Source organism: Hyaena hyaena, unplaced genomic scaffold (assembly GCF_003009895.1).
Source record: "Hyaena hyaena isolate Hyena2069 unplaced genomic scaffold, ASM300989v1 scaffold_77, whole genome shotgun sequence".
Lineage (NCBI taxonomy): Eukaryota > Metazoa > Chordata > Mammalia > Carnivora > Hyaenidae > Hyaena > Hyaena hyaena.
In genome coordinates, this window is record NW_024080708.1 from 3938468 (window position 1) to 3955695 (window position 17228).

At 37.1% G+C, this 17228-nt stretch overlaps 1 protein-coding gene across 2 annotated transcripts in view; it reads right to left on the bottom strand.

Moving 5' to 3' along the window:
* The window catches only part of RADX (RPA1 related single stranded DNA binding protein, X-linked), a 71354-nt gene extending 63332 nt beyond the window's left edge, over nucleotides 1-8022 (bottom strand). For both annotated transcript variants that reach the window (XM_039233478.1, XM_039233477.1), the window contains exon 1: nucleotides 7311-8022. In XM_039233478.1, coding sequence (XP_039089409.1) covers nucleotides 7311-7953 — 643 coding nt within the window. In that variant the 5' untranslated portion in view covers nucleotides 7954-8022. The remainder of the gene's footprint in view (nucleotides 1-7310) is intronic.
* Between the last annotated feature and the right edge of the window lie 9206 nt (nucleotides 8023-17228).

Below are 17228 nucleotides of genomic sequence, written 5' to 3' on the forward strand. Positions count from 1 at the left end.
TTCCTTTTTAATTAGATCAGACAAATTGTGGATCAGATTTGAATTATCTGGAATGTATGTGGAACACTCTTGATCAATGAAGGCACATACAACTTCACCAACTAGAATAAATTCAAGAGTTACATGCTTTTGTAAAGCCAGAGTTCTAAGAGCCACTTCTGCTATAATTGGGTCCAGAGAGTTAGCTGTGATCAGACATGTGCCTGGTTAATGTTTTCCCAGTTTGGATTTTTAACTCACAAACTCCATAGAATATACGTATCTCTCAAATCAAAAAAGAAATTACTGGCTATACATAGACAATGAAGAATCTGTATAAATTCACAGAAATGTGTTCATTACAAAAAGAATGAAAATAGATACCCAATATAAAATGTTAGATAGTAAGCAACAGAACAGTGATTCTCAAACTCTCTGGTCTCAGGAGCCTTTTACATTCTTAAAAATTACTGTATTATTTTGTCTTCCAGAGGAGACGTAAGGAGAATTATTGTCATTTCCAAGGTAAAACGCCAGTAAATGATGAAGCCAAGTCATAAGCTTAAGACAGTCTTATTTCAGAGCTAATTTAAAAAAAATAATACAGTTGACCCTTGAACAACCATTTGGTTCACTTAAATGCAGATTTTTTTCAATAAATATGCATACAGCAGTGTAAAAAGAAACTGTAGCCTTCAAAAAGCTTTTATTTACGTATCTATCATCATTTGCCATATTACAAAGCAAAACTAAGAAATAAAAAATATTCATGACTCCTTTATATATATATATATACACATGTAACACATATGTATATATATCATTTACATACATATGTAACACATATGTATATATATCATTTACATATGACTATTTTCCAAAACAGAAAACGCAGTGAGAAGAGTGGCATTGGTTTACATTTTTGTAAATCTTTTTATTTTTAAAAATTTTTAAATGTTTGTTTATTTTTGAGAGAGACAGAGTGCAAGTGGGAGAAGGGCAGAGAGAGAAAGGAAGACATAGAATCCAAAGCAGGCTCCAGGCTCTCAGCTCTCAGCACAGAGCCTGATGCAGGGTCTGAACTCATGGACCGGGAGATCATGACCTCAGCCAAAGTCAGACACTTAACTGACTGAGCCACCCAGGCATCCCTGTAAATCGTTTTAGTGTTTAGCTTAATAGAAGACAGCTGGATACTCCTATTCTTTGGCATTCAGTCTGTTTCAATGTCACATGTCATGTAGCCTCTGGAAGATTCCACTGTATACTTTCAGAAAATTAGAATGAGAAAAGGTAAATGCATATTATGAAAACGGTTTTGATGTTGTGAATCCCTTGAAAAGGTCTTAGGGGACACTTCTAGGGGTCCTTAAACCATACAATAAAAATCACTGTAAAGGAATGCCAAAAGGAGTAAAGAGCTGAAAATAAGTTATTAGTAAAAAGTAGAACTGTTAAATCCGATTCCTTGGAAAAGTAAATGAAAAGGTAGATCTCTGACAAGTACAATCATGATGACAGAAAAAAATATGTTTGAAATGTGATCAACTATAAACCTAGAGAAAAACTATTGTCATATATGATTATATATCACTAAACTTGAAACTATCAGTGAAATAGATAATCTTCTAGGAAAATCTGAATTATGAATATTGCTTCAAGAAGAAGAAAACTGGAATACATCAATAACCATGGAAGAAAATGAAAAAGTTCACAAATAATGACCTCCAAAAATGGCACCGGGTTCTAACAATTCATTTAAAAAACGTAGATCATTCCTGAAAAATTATGACAAAAGTAGTACAAAGGAAAAAAAACCCTATAAATCCAAACCATTTATGATGGTAAATAACCTAAATCAAATACTTTCAAATCCAATACAGCAGTATGCCAAATTGCATTATGACCAAGTAGAGTCCTAAACACCTTGTATTGTTCAGGAGGAAGAAAAAATAAATTGTGAATAATAAATTGTGAATAATTCTGGAGACTGGCACAAAAATCTTAAGTTTAAGTAATTTTGTTAAAAAATTAAGGGTAGCCACTAGGAAAATACAAAGTAATGGATAACTTCTAAAGCACTAGAAGAAAAAAAATTTAAATCTTGCAAAAGTAAAAACAAAATCATCATAAAGGCATACAGTAAACATAAAGTAGTTTTGCAAGGAGAGGTACAAACATCAGTAATAACTTTAAATTTAATTGTGGATTAAATTCATCTGATGGGGCACCTGGGTGGCTCAGTCGATTAAGCATCTGACTTCAGCTCATGTCATGATCTTGCGTTTCTTGAGTTCAAGCCCCGCATGGGGCTCCGTGTTGACAGCTCAGAGCCTGGAGCCTACTTTGGATTCTGTGTCTCCCTCTTTTTCTGTTTCTCCCCTGCTCGCACTCTGTCTCGCTGTCTCTCTCAAAAATAAATTTTAAAAATTAAGAGTAAAAAATGTAAACAATAAATTCATCTGTTAAAAGAAAAATAACTGGGTCAAAATCACAAAATCTTAGCTATATATGTTTTTAAAAAGACAAATGTAAAACAAAATAGAAATAAAAGGATGGACAAAGATACATACACTAGGTCAGTTCTCAAAATGCAGCATTTGTACCACCAGCATCATTAACAACAGTGAACTTGTTAGAAATGCAAATTCTGAGGCACTACCACAATCTACTGAATCAGAAATTGATGGGGGGGGGGCAGAAATCTGCATTCTAAATACTTTTGAAGTGATATAGATGCCCATTCATGTTTGAGAACCACTGCCCCAAATGCCAACTGAAAGACAGCACTAGTAAATAGTGCTATCAGACAAATTAGATTTCAAAGCACAAAAAAAAGGACAAGGAGACAAGCTGCATACTGATAAAGGGTAAAACTCACCGAGATATTACTGTGTTATGAAATGACACATTATAGTAACGTCTAAATCAAAAATTTTTATAAATACAAGGAAAAGTGAACAAAATTACGGTCATAAAGAGAAGTCAATATTCCTCTCAAGGAAATGGGCAAATAAAATAGATTTTAAAAGAAGAATATGGAATACTTCAAGTAAATTTTTTAACCTTGGTATAATAGGGACTTTGTATCTAATAAGTAACCTTTTTCTAAAACTTTGAGGATTGAAGAGGAACTCAAATTTAAACTCAGAAAATATGAGTAATGAGTGAAAAAAACATCTCTATCCTTTAAAACCTGGGGTATGCAGCCAAAGCAATATCCATGGGAAACTTCAGAATTTTAAAAAGGTTTTGAAAGAAAGAAACAAGGAAATAAATGAATCAAGAATGTAGTACAAAAATATATATATGAACAAAGGAAAGTAAAAGATAGCAGAAATAAAGTAGAAAACATCTCCTCAATATAGACTTAATTAGTAAAGCCCGAAGTCTTTTTTTTTTTTAAATAGTAATAAAACACACAAACCCTGGTGAGGCTGATCATAAAAAAGATGAGCACACAGGGGCCCCTGGGTGGCTCAGTAGGTTAAAAGTCGGACTTCGACTCTAATCATGATCTCACAGCTTGTGGGTTCGAGCCTTGCATAGGGCTCTGTGCTGCACAGCCTGGAGCCAGTTTTGGATTCTGTCTCCCTTTCTCTGCCCCTCCCCTACTTGTGCTCTATCTCTCTCTCAAAAATAAATAAACATTAAAAATCTTTTAAGAAAAAAAGGTGAACACACTAACATTAGGAATGTAACTGAGGATGAAACAAGACTAAAATATTTAAAATATATAAACTAAAATTTAAATTACATATGTATATGTAAATTATATATGTTAAATTTCAATAAAAATTTAAAACTACTGCATATAACTTTGAGATCTAGGTGAAATGAGATTTCCTAGTAAAATATCAACTCTCAAAAATGGACTCAAGAAGAAGCACTATTGATTTCATTACTTTTTCTACAAGAAATTGAAAAGGAGTCATTCTTCCAACTCCCAATCCTGCCCCAAGGCCCAGGTTCAAATACTTTTGGGGGTAAATTCTACCAAATCTTCAGTGAACAAATGATTGTAAGTAGAGAAAAACAGGCAAGTTTCCCAATTCGTTCCATGAGGCTAATCTTAATTAACCCGATATCAATACTGGACTAAAATAGTAACCCCTTTAAAAAATAAAATATATAAAAAAAAAATAAAATAAAAAATAAAAAAATAAAAAATAAAATATATGAAACAAGTTTGCTTTCAACATACAGATATTGTAAATATAACAACCATGACCAAGTAGAGATATAAAAGTGTTTCAACATTAGAAAATCCATTCACGTAATTTATGCATTCCTTTATTCAACACTTACTGAAAGCCTATCACGTGACACTGTTCTGGATATAAGAGAAATCCCCACAGCCGTGAATAAAATAGTCCTTACCGTCATAGATTTCATAAACCAATGGGAGAAAAAAGAACAACAGATATGATAATTTCAGAGTGTTATCAATTCTATGAAGAGCATTTCCATGGTGATGTAATAATAAGTGGGGAGGGAATACATATTTTGATCAGCTCTCTTCTAACCCGTTTTATAAATCTGAGTTAAAATCTGAGGATGGGAAGGAACATTCTAGAAGGAGGAAAAAGTAGGAACAGTGTACTCGATGCAGGAAAGAGCAAGGAGGTTCGAGACCAAAATGAAGGCTAGTATTTCAGAAACAAAATGGTGGAGGAGAGGGGTTAGAGAGGTGAGAAAATGGGTTCTGTAGGGTAGGGGTCTGCAAACTACAACCCATGAGCACAGCCAAACCCGTTCATTTACATATAGCCTAAGGCTGCTTTCCCTACACCAGGGCCAAATTGAATAGCTGTGACTGGAGACCACACCCTGTGGCACAGAAAAAGATTTATTATGTGGCTATTTAAAGAAACCTTGCTGATGCTGCAGGGCCTCCTGCATGCCATAGGGGGTCTGGACTGTAGTCTAACTGCAATGGGGAGACACTGGAGAGATTTAGGCAGGAGTGTTATTAACTAACTTCCATTTTGAAAAGCTGTCTTTTGATCACAATAATGGTTACCTTTGGAGGAAGGTACTGACCAGTAGAGGGCATGAGGGAGACTTTTGAGATGCTTAAAAATGTTCTAGATCTTGCTTGATCTGGTAAGGTGGTTACCAAGCTTTATTTTTAAGTTGTATTTTCTTTTGGTATTTCAAGCTGTATTTTTAAGACTTTACTCCCACTTTACTCCGTACATATCATGCCTTAATAGAAAAGTTTTAAAAAGCACAAAAAAATGCACCATAAACAAAGTTAAGAGAAAAGGGACAGTGTGAGAAATTTGCAATATATAGCACACAAAATAATTAATACCCATTAGCAAAGAAATGAGAAAAGTCAAAAGATATAATTTAAAAATCAGTACAATATGGGGAAATGGGCACTCATAGGTCTGTTAGTGGGAATGTAAATTAGGAAAACCTTTTCAGAGAATGATTTGTCAATATCCATTAAATTAAAAAATCTAAAATACTCTTTAACCTAGCAATTTCGCTTCTAGGAACCCATCCATTTAACAAAAATACTTGAACATAATGAGCAAGTATGTATATATCCTAATGATGTTCAGCGCGGATCTCAAACAGAAAAGGCAGAAACTGCCCAAAATTGATAATTACCCTTTCACATTGGTATGATTATATAAATTATGGTACACTCATATTAGGGAAGTATGTATATGCAGATTTACATTAAAGATGCTTAAAGTGTAAACAGCAAATCATGCCATGCCATAGAATGCTTTTTTCAATGATACACACCAAACTGCTGAATGTTTGGAGTTTTAAGAGGAAAGCTGAAGGCATAGGAGGAGGTAAAGGGGTCTTTCATTGCACCCCAACATTTTATTATTAAAAATTTCAAACATACAGGAAGCCTGAAAGACCACCAATATATACCTACTTCTGAATTCTGTCATCAAATTTTTACTATACTTGAGTCTTGCATTTTTAATAAAATACACTTTTTTATGTTTACACAAATAAAGTGCTTCTAATATTACCTTGCACAAATGTGTTTGCTTTTCAGTCTATAATGCTTTTTTTCTAGTCAACAATATACTTTTAAATATATAGTTTGGCTTTTTAGCACATGGACATTGCCTTTTGTAATAAAAATATGGTTTCAATAATGAATAAATATTACTTTCATAGAATAGGATTTTTACAAATGATTATTCCTCTCTTGATTCTTCTAGACACCCATTTTCATTTATATATTCGATCCTAAAAATAAAAATGATAAGCACTTAAGAGGTAGTGATGCACTGCTGCTTTATTCCATGCTTGAGATAAAATTCCTTTCATTATTGCATCCCTGAAATAACTATCTTGCTTTTCAAGCTTCTTATTTAAATCATCCTCGTTTACGCATTTCTGTAACATTTTTCCCTTATAACTGGATATTACTTTAATTGCCTATTTTTGACTCAGTCATCTTTTCACTTTCAAGCCTGTTGCTGTTACACGTCATAGTAAGATCATATATGAGCTAGTATTATGACTGCAATGTAAAAAGAAAAAAACCTGAAAAGCAGTAAATGTAGAAAATTATCATCTCTCTTCCTCCAGTATTTTCACTGTTATTTTTCTGCGTATTATTTGTTCCCCATCCCATACGTGTACATGCCTTTGGTACTATCATTCCCCTTCCATCTCTGAAAAATACGTTTTACATCAGTTGCTGATGACGAACAGTCATTTTCACGTTAACTTCCTACTTCTGGTACTGAAGAATTAAACTTCTCAGTCAGTATTGTCTGTGATACATAACAAGAAACATAAAAATGAAAATTCTAAGCCTGCCCACAAAAATCACACGCTCAAAAAAAACCAATATTTACATAACTGCTACACTCAAAGACATAAAAATGGCGTTTCATTAATGCAAATTATTAAGGAATAAATCACGCAACATTCTTTCTTGAATGACGGTTAAAACACACAAACCCACACATATTTACGACTTCCATGGCAATTTCAAATCTATATACTCGCCAACCAACACAGAAAGTACTATTTCCACAAACGGAATGGGAACGAAACGAAGATTAAACCGTAAGCAAACGCACATACGCTATGTGTGCCAGATGAAATTTGAGATGTATTCAGACACTTACTGAATGGCCACTTTAACAATCAAAGCCAAGACACGGGTTGTGCAAATTTAATTAATTAAGCGAGTGTCAATCTGACATAGAGGAAAACTTGCCTATTTCCACCTGCGGCTTGAAATGAACAATACCAACGCACCCTCGTTTCCTTTCTCATTAACACAAGCTCCCGAAAACTATTTTTTAACCCCTCCGCCATTCCCTCCAATTACTTACTGTTAAAATTGTGCTCCTCAGGTTGCTTGTTGGTTAACCAAATATCTCCATATGGGTCTTCGTTATTCCACAGGGCCAGGTAATGACTCTTCCCGCCTCTTAAAGGCCTCTCCGGTACCTCCTCGTGCGCACTATTTCTGAATGGAGTTTCTAAAGAAATCTCCTCCAAGGTGTCTCCACAGTGGACATTATCTATGCACAGGATCCCCTGGCCTAATCTTTTCTCGTTGTAAAGACACGAGACTCTGGAAATTTTCATTTCTATGCCCACTTTAAGAATATTTTTATATACGAGAAAGTTCAGGCTGGGGTCCAGGTAGCACTTCTCCTGGTACACCCCGTCTGAGATCGTCACATCATAGCAATAAAGGGGAGGTTTCGGTATCGTGTCGCGTGGCTCATCCTCTAACAGGTATCTCTGGACGGCCAGCACAGCGACAGGCACCACCTCCGACGGGGTGACCCATTGCAGAGGTGAATCCGTTATTTGCTCCAGAACCTTTTGGATCCAGGACCTGCGCCCTTGGGCACCGACCCTTCGGATCACCCCTCCCGGGACCCCAGCCCGATTTCTCTCAGGGTTCGGCAAATCTAGCCCAGCATGTGAGGGGCCGGCCTGAGGCTGACCTAACTCACCAGACATTTTTAGGTAACTGCGTACTCCTCACTCCGCAAAGCTAGCCTGTCCCGTCAGAAGCGGAGACCACGAAACAGCGCGCTGGCGACTATCGCTATACTCTGATCCCGCCGACTGGTAAGGCTCCTCCCCGAAGCCTGGCTGCGAAGACGTTCCGCGCGCGCGCGTCAGCTCTCTAGCCCCACCCCTCCCTCAGCGCGCTTCCAACTCACAAGCGCTGTTACTAGGCAATCACACGCGTGGTTACGTAGCAGATCCTCCCACCTGGTGCTCGACAGAACGCCTGGGGGGATGGAGGGGGGGGGCCAGGGATATGCATTGGTCGCCATGGTACCCAAAATGTAGCAAGAGGGAGGGGGAGGAGCGCTCTGGGCTCTTCTAGAAAGGAGGGTGCTGAGAGGCAATGGAAGGGAGAAAGTGTCTGGAAGCGGGTTATGTAGTCGTAGCTCAGGTGTTTGGGGGGGGTTTGAGCCTTGGGCCAGCTACAAAAAGTAAATTAGAGTTTATTAATATACATGAATGTGATACCACAAGTCTTCAATAGTATGAACGGAACCAGATAATATATGCAGAGCCTTCAGGAAAGACCTTCGCACAAAAGTGCTCCCTAAACCTTGGTTGCTATCGCTATAAGCATTATTAGCATAATTGTCTGTAGTGACTCCCTGAGTGCAGGGTTGGTGAATTAGTGATTAAGTGCAAATGAAAACAGAAAATTATAGAACTGGCTTGATAAAAGAGCTGTCTTTAGAATTCTTAAAACGTACTTATGTTTTACACAATACCTGGCTTAACAGACAGGTAGGGAATAGAATGTCAGAAACTGCATTTCTAAACTACAAGACATGTATACAGAATGAACGTAAGGTGAAAACGCTGATAAGAAAGTCCAAATTAAAAATAAGATATTTATTATATGTGCCCACGTGTGCTAGTATACAGACATAACTCTAAGATGTTTCGGGTTTGGTTCCAGGCCACTGTAATAAAGTGAATATCACCATAAAGTGAGTGAAATGAATTTTCTGGTTTCCCAATTCGTAAAAAGTTATGTTTATACTATACTGTAGTCTATTAAGTGTGCAATAGCATTATGTCTAAAAAGAACAATGAACATACCTTCATTTAAAAATGTTGCTAAAAACTGGGGGATGCCTAGGTGGCTCAGCTGGTTAAGTGTCAGACTTCAGTTCAGGTCATGATCTCCCGGTTTGTGGGTTCGAGCCCCACATCGCACTCTGCACTGACGGTGCGGATGGAGCCTGATTGGGATTCTCTCTCTCTCTCTTTCTCTGTCCCTCCCCTGCTCTCACTTGCTCGCTCGCTCTCTCTCTCTCTCTCTCAAAATAAATAAATAAATAAACATTTAAAAAATATTGCTAAAAATCGTTAACCATAATCTGGGCTTTCAGTAAGTCATAATTATTTTGATTGCTTCAGTATTGATGGCTGCTGACTGATCAGGGGTTAAGGGTTGCTGAAGGTTCGGGTAGCTGCGCAATTTCATAAAATAAGACAACAATGAAGTTTGTCCCATTGATTGACTCTTCCCTTTCATGAATGAGTTCTCATATATAGCACGAGATGCCATTTGATAGCATTTTACCCACAGTAGAACTTCTTCCAAAATCGGAGTCAATCTTTTCAAACCCTGACACTGCTTTATCAACTAAGTTTATGTAATATACTAATTTTTTAATGTTTATTTATTTTTGAGAGAGAGAGAGAGAGCATGAGCGGGGGCGAGGGAGACACAGAATCCAAAGCAGGCTTCAGGCTCTCAGCTGTCAGCACAGTGCCTTATGTAGGGGCTCCAACTCAGAAACTATGAGATCATGACCTGAGCAGTGGGTAGTCGGCCGCTTAACCGTCTTAGCCACCCAGGTGCCCCAAGTTTATGTAATCTAAATCTTTTGTTGTCATTTTAACAATATTCACCAGTAGATTCCATCTCGAGAAACCACTTTTGTTCATCCGTAAGAAGCAACTCCTCATCCCTGAGAGTTTTATCATGAGACTGCAGCAATTCTATCACATCTTCAGACTCCACTTCTAATTCTAGTTCTTTTGCTATTTCTACCACATCTGCAGTTACTTTCTCCACTGAAGTCTTGAACATTCAAATTGTAAAAAACAGAATACTTGTGAAGCTCAATAAAGTGAAGTGCAATAAAACGAGGCATACCTGTACACAGAATGTAGTAATTGTCCTAAAAATACTTCACAAAGATGGCTATAGGCTTGTTTTGATTATATTAATCTCCTTTTGCTATTTCACCACTGTTTATTAACCCTTTATGAAGTCCCTACCATGGTGCATGCAGTGTTCCAGGCCATTGGGAATAACTGTTGTGAGGCTCCTTTAGCCAAGCTTCTTCTCATTGCTTGTGCTGAAAACTCCTGACATTATTTAACCAATTCATTCATTCTGCACATATTTCTTGAGATCTGCTCTAGGCAGAGTACAATCTTCCTATGGAGACCAAGAAACATAATAAGGGGAAAGGGAGTGGAGGGGCAACAGTTAATATTTTATTTAGAATGTGAGGATTAGGGATGGGCTCTCGAAAATAGAGACTGAACAGAGTGGTGACCTACAGGAAGTGATGGAGTAGGTGTGTGGGTGTCTTTGGAAAGTACATTTGAATCAGAGAGAACAGCAAAAGCAGATTCCGTAAGACAAAAGATGCTTGATATTTTCAAGGAAATGCTAAAGCTTTTGGCTGGAGTGGAAGTGGGAGGGAGAGAGTGGTAGGAGATGAAGTTAGAGAGGTAGCAGGTCTCTGTGGGCTTTCCTCTGCTTTGAGGAGGAGAGTGACATACTTCAGCTTGAGCCCCACTTCCTTCATGAAGACTCCCATAAACAATTCATTCTAGAATGATCTCTGTCTCTTATTGGTATCACCTGCTATGTATCACTTATTTAGCATTTATCATCTAAGACCTTGTAATTAGAAACCAAACTTCTAATGTATGTAGTTTGCCCCTCTAACTCAGGGTTTCTCTATCTGGACACTCTTGACATTTTGGGCCACAGAATTATGTGTTGTGGGGTGTCTTGTGCACTCGGCGACGTTTAGCAGCATTCCTGGGTTCTGCCATCTAGATGCCGGTAGAACTAATCTCCCCCCACCCCCCCGCAAGTTGTGACAACCAAAAATATCTCCAGATATGGACAAATAACCCATGGGGGGCAATATTACCCCTGGTTAGAAACCACTAATTTAACTAGACTGTAAGCCTTTCAAAGACCACAAACTGATTTAGTCTTTTTTGTTTTGCATAGTTCTTTCATTACTGTCATGCATAAAAGGCACTCAAATATTTTAAATAAATGAAACTTCTAATTCCTACCACCTCTCCACCAAAGTGAATATATGTAAGTGTCCCTGTCTATAAACAAATACAGTAAACAACAATTCAGACATACAAAACACAAAATAATTAAGCTCCCTGAGTACTTTGTTAGGTTCGCTGCTGAATCTCCAGTGTCAAAATAAGTATCTAGCATATAGTGGGTGCACAATCGTATTTGTTAAATGAATAAATGCTATTTTGGATTTTTATTGGATTTACTGCAAGAGACATTAAATATCAGCTATCTCTCTTATTTATGCAAGAGGAATTGTTCAAAATATTTCAAATTTGATCCATCAGCATCCCCTCGACTAAATACTCAGTAAAGTTTATGCAGAATAGTATTGTATCATCATATTCTAAGTTCTTCCAGCTAATTCATATAAGATAAATATTGGTAGTGGTGCTCAGTGTTTGAGTAACTAATGGAATCAGGAAAAAATAGCACCTATTTTTTTTTTTTTGCAATACCACACACGATAAAGATGTACAGTGACTATTGGCACATATTTGGAGTCTTGTATTGCTCTATTGACAATCTGCTGATAGTGCATCTCCCTAAGAATTAACTACTTGGGTAGTTACCACATCTATGTCCCTGGTAGGACATTATAAGTGTCTGTTTTACGGTTACTTACACAATAACAGAATAAGTAAGAGAAATAACACCAATAATGGATATCATTTAGGTTACTGATTTTTTTTTTCTCCCCTCATATCTGGATTATCTGTTATAGTGTCCGCCAGAGGGTAAAATAGTAAAAGCAGGCAAGATAATTTTATTTTATTAAATGGTGATATTCTAGGATATTCAAAACACTTTAAAACCCTTTAAATACATCATGAAATTAATTTTGGTAGTCCACTAAACTTGGCATACAGGTAACAGCCATATTAATTTTTCTCACCTTTAAAGTTAGATTAATGAAAGTAGTCACGGTTGTTGAAATATTAAATAAATAAATAAATTCATATGGATAAGTACTTAAAACAGTTTCTGGCACATACCTAGAATTCAATGAATGCTAGTGATTGTTAATATTATTTTAAAAGAAGATATTGACATAACATAAAATCATAGAAAGCTAGAACTGTAGGAACCATTATATATCCACTAGTTCAGTGTTCTTTAAACTGAGCATTGTGAGGCATTAATGAGGTCATGAAGTCAATTTATTGGGTCACAGGTAGCAGTTAGAAGCATGAAAAAGATGGGGCACCTGGGTGGCTCAGCTGGTTAAGCGTTTGACTTCCACTCAGGTCATGATCTCACGGTTCCTAGGTTCAAGTCCCCCATCGGGCTCTGTGCTGACAGCTAGCTCAGAGCCTGGAGCCTGCTTCAGATTCTGTATCTGTACCCTCTCTCTCTGACCCTCCCCTGCTCACGCTGTGTGTGTCCCTCTCTCAGAAATAAATAAATAAAACTTTAAAAAAAAAGCATGAAAAACAATAGAACAGGGGTGCCTGCGTGACTCAGTCGGTAAGAGTCCTACTCTTGATTTTGGCTCATGTCATGAGTTCAAGCTCTGCATGGGGCTCTGCGCTCCCAGTGCTGAACATGCTTGGGATCCTTTCTCTCTCTCTCTCTCTCTCTCTCTCTCAATAAGTAAGTAAATAAATAAATAAACATTAAAAACATAGAACCGAAAATGTCAGGGTGCATCCCACAAAGTAAAGGTAAGGGTTGTTTTGTAAAATTTTTGTTTCAGATTTGTTGGTGTGTGTGTATACTGGGTTGTGATGTGAAATGTTTTCCTTACCATAGATTGTGGCCAGAAAAATTGAAATACAACTGCTATATAGTCCAACCCCCTTTTATTACAAATGATGAAATTGAGGCCCAGAAAAGGGAACTAACCCACCCAGTGACAGAGAATCAGCTACTAGCCAAGTCTCCTGATTACTAAGCCAATGTCCTTTCCATGCCATAAAGTTAGACAGATCCTGGATTATCCCCAACTATATCATTTTTTTAATTTGAAAAACCTTAGTTTATTATAACTTCAGTTATTTTTCTTTGAATAACCTTATTTGATCTCATTAATTTAACCGTCCTTTCATTTATTTGCAATAGGGAGACTAATCAAAATCATTTCCTGGCCTGAGGCATTGGGCATTGGAGGTACGCTTGTCGGTTCATCGAATTTGTAAGATTCTGTCAGTGTGGGTAGAGATGTGGGGGAGGAAGAAAAAGAAGTGGCATGACTAGCTGGTGTTAAAGAGATGTGGAGAGTTCAGATGATATCTCAAAGAGTATTTAGGTAAGCTCTCCAAACATCACCACGGTAACCGAAGAGGGCCTGAAGGTGGCTGCTTGGCAACCAGAGCTCTACAACCTCCGGCTCAGCGCTGCCCTTTACCAACATCGTTCGTATTTAAGGCTGATCTTGATGATTTTATTAACCAAATTTCCTCTGCATACAAGGATGAGTCTGCATAGCTTATAATACCCCCTACCTCATCGGAATCCAGAATGTTCCTGTGTTACCCTTCTGATATCAGAAACGTTTTGATTTATTATATATATAACACACACACACACATATATATATACCAACAAAGGTCTCTAACACAAGCTCACTGTAACAGCAGTTCTAGGCTTCTTTTGCCCCTCAGTTACTCAAATAAATGTTCATATTTGTCCCTATGCCCTTGCTTATCTTGTGTACATATTAGATGTGCAATCAATAGTTAATTGATGCTCTTCCCTCATCTTCTGTCCATTCAAATCCTACTTTTATAAAGATCACAGGGTGTTAGCTTTTCTTCTGAATCTCAATATTATGTATCTGTAAGACACTGTTAGAATATGGATTTGATCTTTTTTTAAAAAAATTTTAAATGTTTATTTTTGAGAAAGAAAGAGAGGGAGAGAGAGTGAGCAGGGGAGGGGCAGAGAGAGAGGGAGACACAAAATCTAAAGCAGGCACCAGGCTCTGAGCTGTCATCATATAACCAGATGCAGGGCTCGAATTCAAAAGCCGTGAGATCATGACCTGAGCCCAAGTCAGATGCTTAACTGAGCCACCCAGGCACCCCTGGATTTGTATTCCCTGGTTGAGAACTGGGTACTGTCAGCAAACTCCCAGGATTCTACAGATTAGTTTATTCCTGCTTGTCCTCATTTGTCATATCCAGCATGCTTCAATGTTTTTATTTCTTCTCTCAAAAATTTGTTTGTTGAAATGTGTGGCTAAAATTTTGGAAATACACCAGTATGTATACTGGGTTGCCTTACCTGAAATAGATCTGAGCCAGCAAGTTGGTTCTCAATAGGCTATTTACTTAAAGATGTCCATGTTATTTTAAAAAAACAACAGCTTTATTGAAATATAATTCACAGACAATACAATTCATGCTTTCATTTTTTAAGTTTATTATTTTGAGAGAGAGCATGTGAGTGAGAGGAGAGAGAGAGAGAAGCCCAAGCAGTCTGCGTGGAGCCCGATGTGGTGCCTGAACTCATGAAATGCAAGATCATGACCTGACCCAAAACCAAGAGTCGGATGCTCAACCAACTGAGGCACTGAGGCACCCCTGTTCTTCTTTTCTGAGACTGTTTTAAGTATCCTGGGTCCCTTACATTTCCATGAGGATTTTAGGATCAGCTTATCAATTTCTGCAAAAATGGCAGCTGGAATTTTGAATTGCAGATGTTAGCCTATTTACATTTTTCCATCTTTATTGAGATATAATTGACATATAGCACTGTTTATTTTTTTTAATGTTTTATTTATTTCTAGGAGAGAGAGAGAGAGGCAGCGTGAACAGGGGAGGGTCAGAGACAGAGGGAGTCACAGACTGAAACAGGCTCCAGGCTCTGAGCTGGCAGTCAGCACAGAGCCCGACGCGGGGCTCGAACTCACGAAGCGCGAGATCATGACCTAAGCGAAAGCCGGACGCCTAACCGACTAAGCCACGTAGGCGCCCCATATAGCACTGTTTAAATTTAAGGTGTACAGTGTGGTGATTTGATACACATATATACTGTGAAATGATTACAATAAGGTTGTTTAACACAACCTCCATCTCACATAATTACGATTTTTTTGTTGATGTTGTTATGGCGAGAACATTTAAGATTTACCCTCTTAGCAACTTTCAAGTATTCATTGCAGTATTTTTAACTTTAATCATCATGCTACAAATAGATCTTGAGTACTTATTCCTCTTATAAATGGAAGTTTGTAGATTTTGACCAACATCTCCACATTTATCCCACCTCACAGCTCTTGGCAACCACGTGTCCACTCTGCTTCTATGATTTTGGCTTCTGTTGATTCCACAAATAAGGGAGATCGTTCACTATTTGTCTTTCTCTAACTTATTTCACTTAGCATAATGCTCTCAAGGTTTATCTATTTTGTCACAAATGGCAGGATTTCCTTCTTTTTATGGCTGAAATATAACGTATATTAGTATATTATATATTAATGTCATTTATGTAGATATACATAATATACATACATAATGTTTCTATATCTATATAGGTGTATATAGATGTACAAAGGCTTGTGTTCAACATTCTGCAAGAAATTTTCCCTTAAGGCATTACCTGACCCCTGTGCCTGTTCAGGGTTAGAGGCAAAGAAACCAAGCAAAATGCAGCTGCTAAAATTATACAAAGCTAAACAGAGTCATAATATCACAGAGTGCTGAGAAGGCAAAAATAGGAATTCAGGAATCTCCAAAGTACCCTAGTAAACAACCTAGGTTTTTAGTTGAGCCCCAGGAAGGGTTGCATCATGTGAGTAAGGTTAAACTGGCAATAGGCTAGCCACAACTGTGTTAAGGTGACCTATCTCCACTCTATTTGTTGTTTAGAAAAAAGTTATCTTATTCTGAGGAATATATAATCCAGAACCACTACAGTTTTCTATGTACAAATAAAAAAAATTACCTGATATGGTAGGAAATAGGACCAAATGACCAAAAAAATCAAGAAAACACTCAATAGAAACAAACACATAGATGATTAAAAAGTTGGAATAAACAGAATGGCCCTTAAGAAAACTATGAACAATATGTTCAATAAATAAAGGAAATAATAGATAATTTTACCAAATATATGGACATTATAAAATATATTAAATTAAAATTCAATAATTAAATAATCAAATAACTGAAATTAAGACTGAAATGGATAAATTTAACAAAGATTAAACAGAACAGAAAAAGGATTAGTGGACAGGATAGTAATAGATCAGTAGACAGTATCCAGACTAAAGCTCAGAAAAACATTGGATAATACAGAAAAAAGAATGAGACAGAGATAACATGGTGGAAAGATCTAACATATGTACTTGGAATATGAGAACAAGAGAAAAAGAATGCAAAACCAGTATTTGAAGAAATAATTGTCAAGGAATTTTTTTTTTTTTACAAACTGCAGAAAGTTTTTAAGGTACATGTTCTAGATGCTATATGAATCTAAAGCAGCATAATGACTGCAGCAGGCAGATTCATTTCATTTGATTTCATCTCCCAAGATGTCCACATCTGAATCCTCAGAACTACATATATGTTATATTACATGGTAGAAGGGTATTAAAGTTGGAGATGAAATTAATATTGTTAATCAGCTGAATTTAAGATAAGAAGAGTATTCTGGATACTGGTGGGCCCTTAACAGTGGAAGAGGAAGGCAGCAATGAAAGTTGTGTAATGAGTGCTTGACCAGTCATGGGTGGTTTTAAACATGGAGGAGAGGGTAATGAGCCAAGGAATGCAGATGACCTCTAGAATTTGGAAATGGCCCTCACCTTACAGGCTGCAAGAATACTGTGCCCTCAGTCCTATAAACGTTAAGGAATTGAATTCTGCCAACAGCTTTAATGAGTAAAATAATGGATTTTCCCCAAGAGCCCCCAGAATGAAACTCATCCCTGCTTACAGCTTTAGTCATTGAGACACACACTGGACTT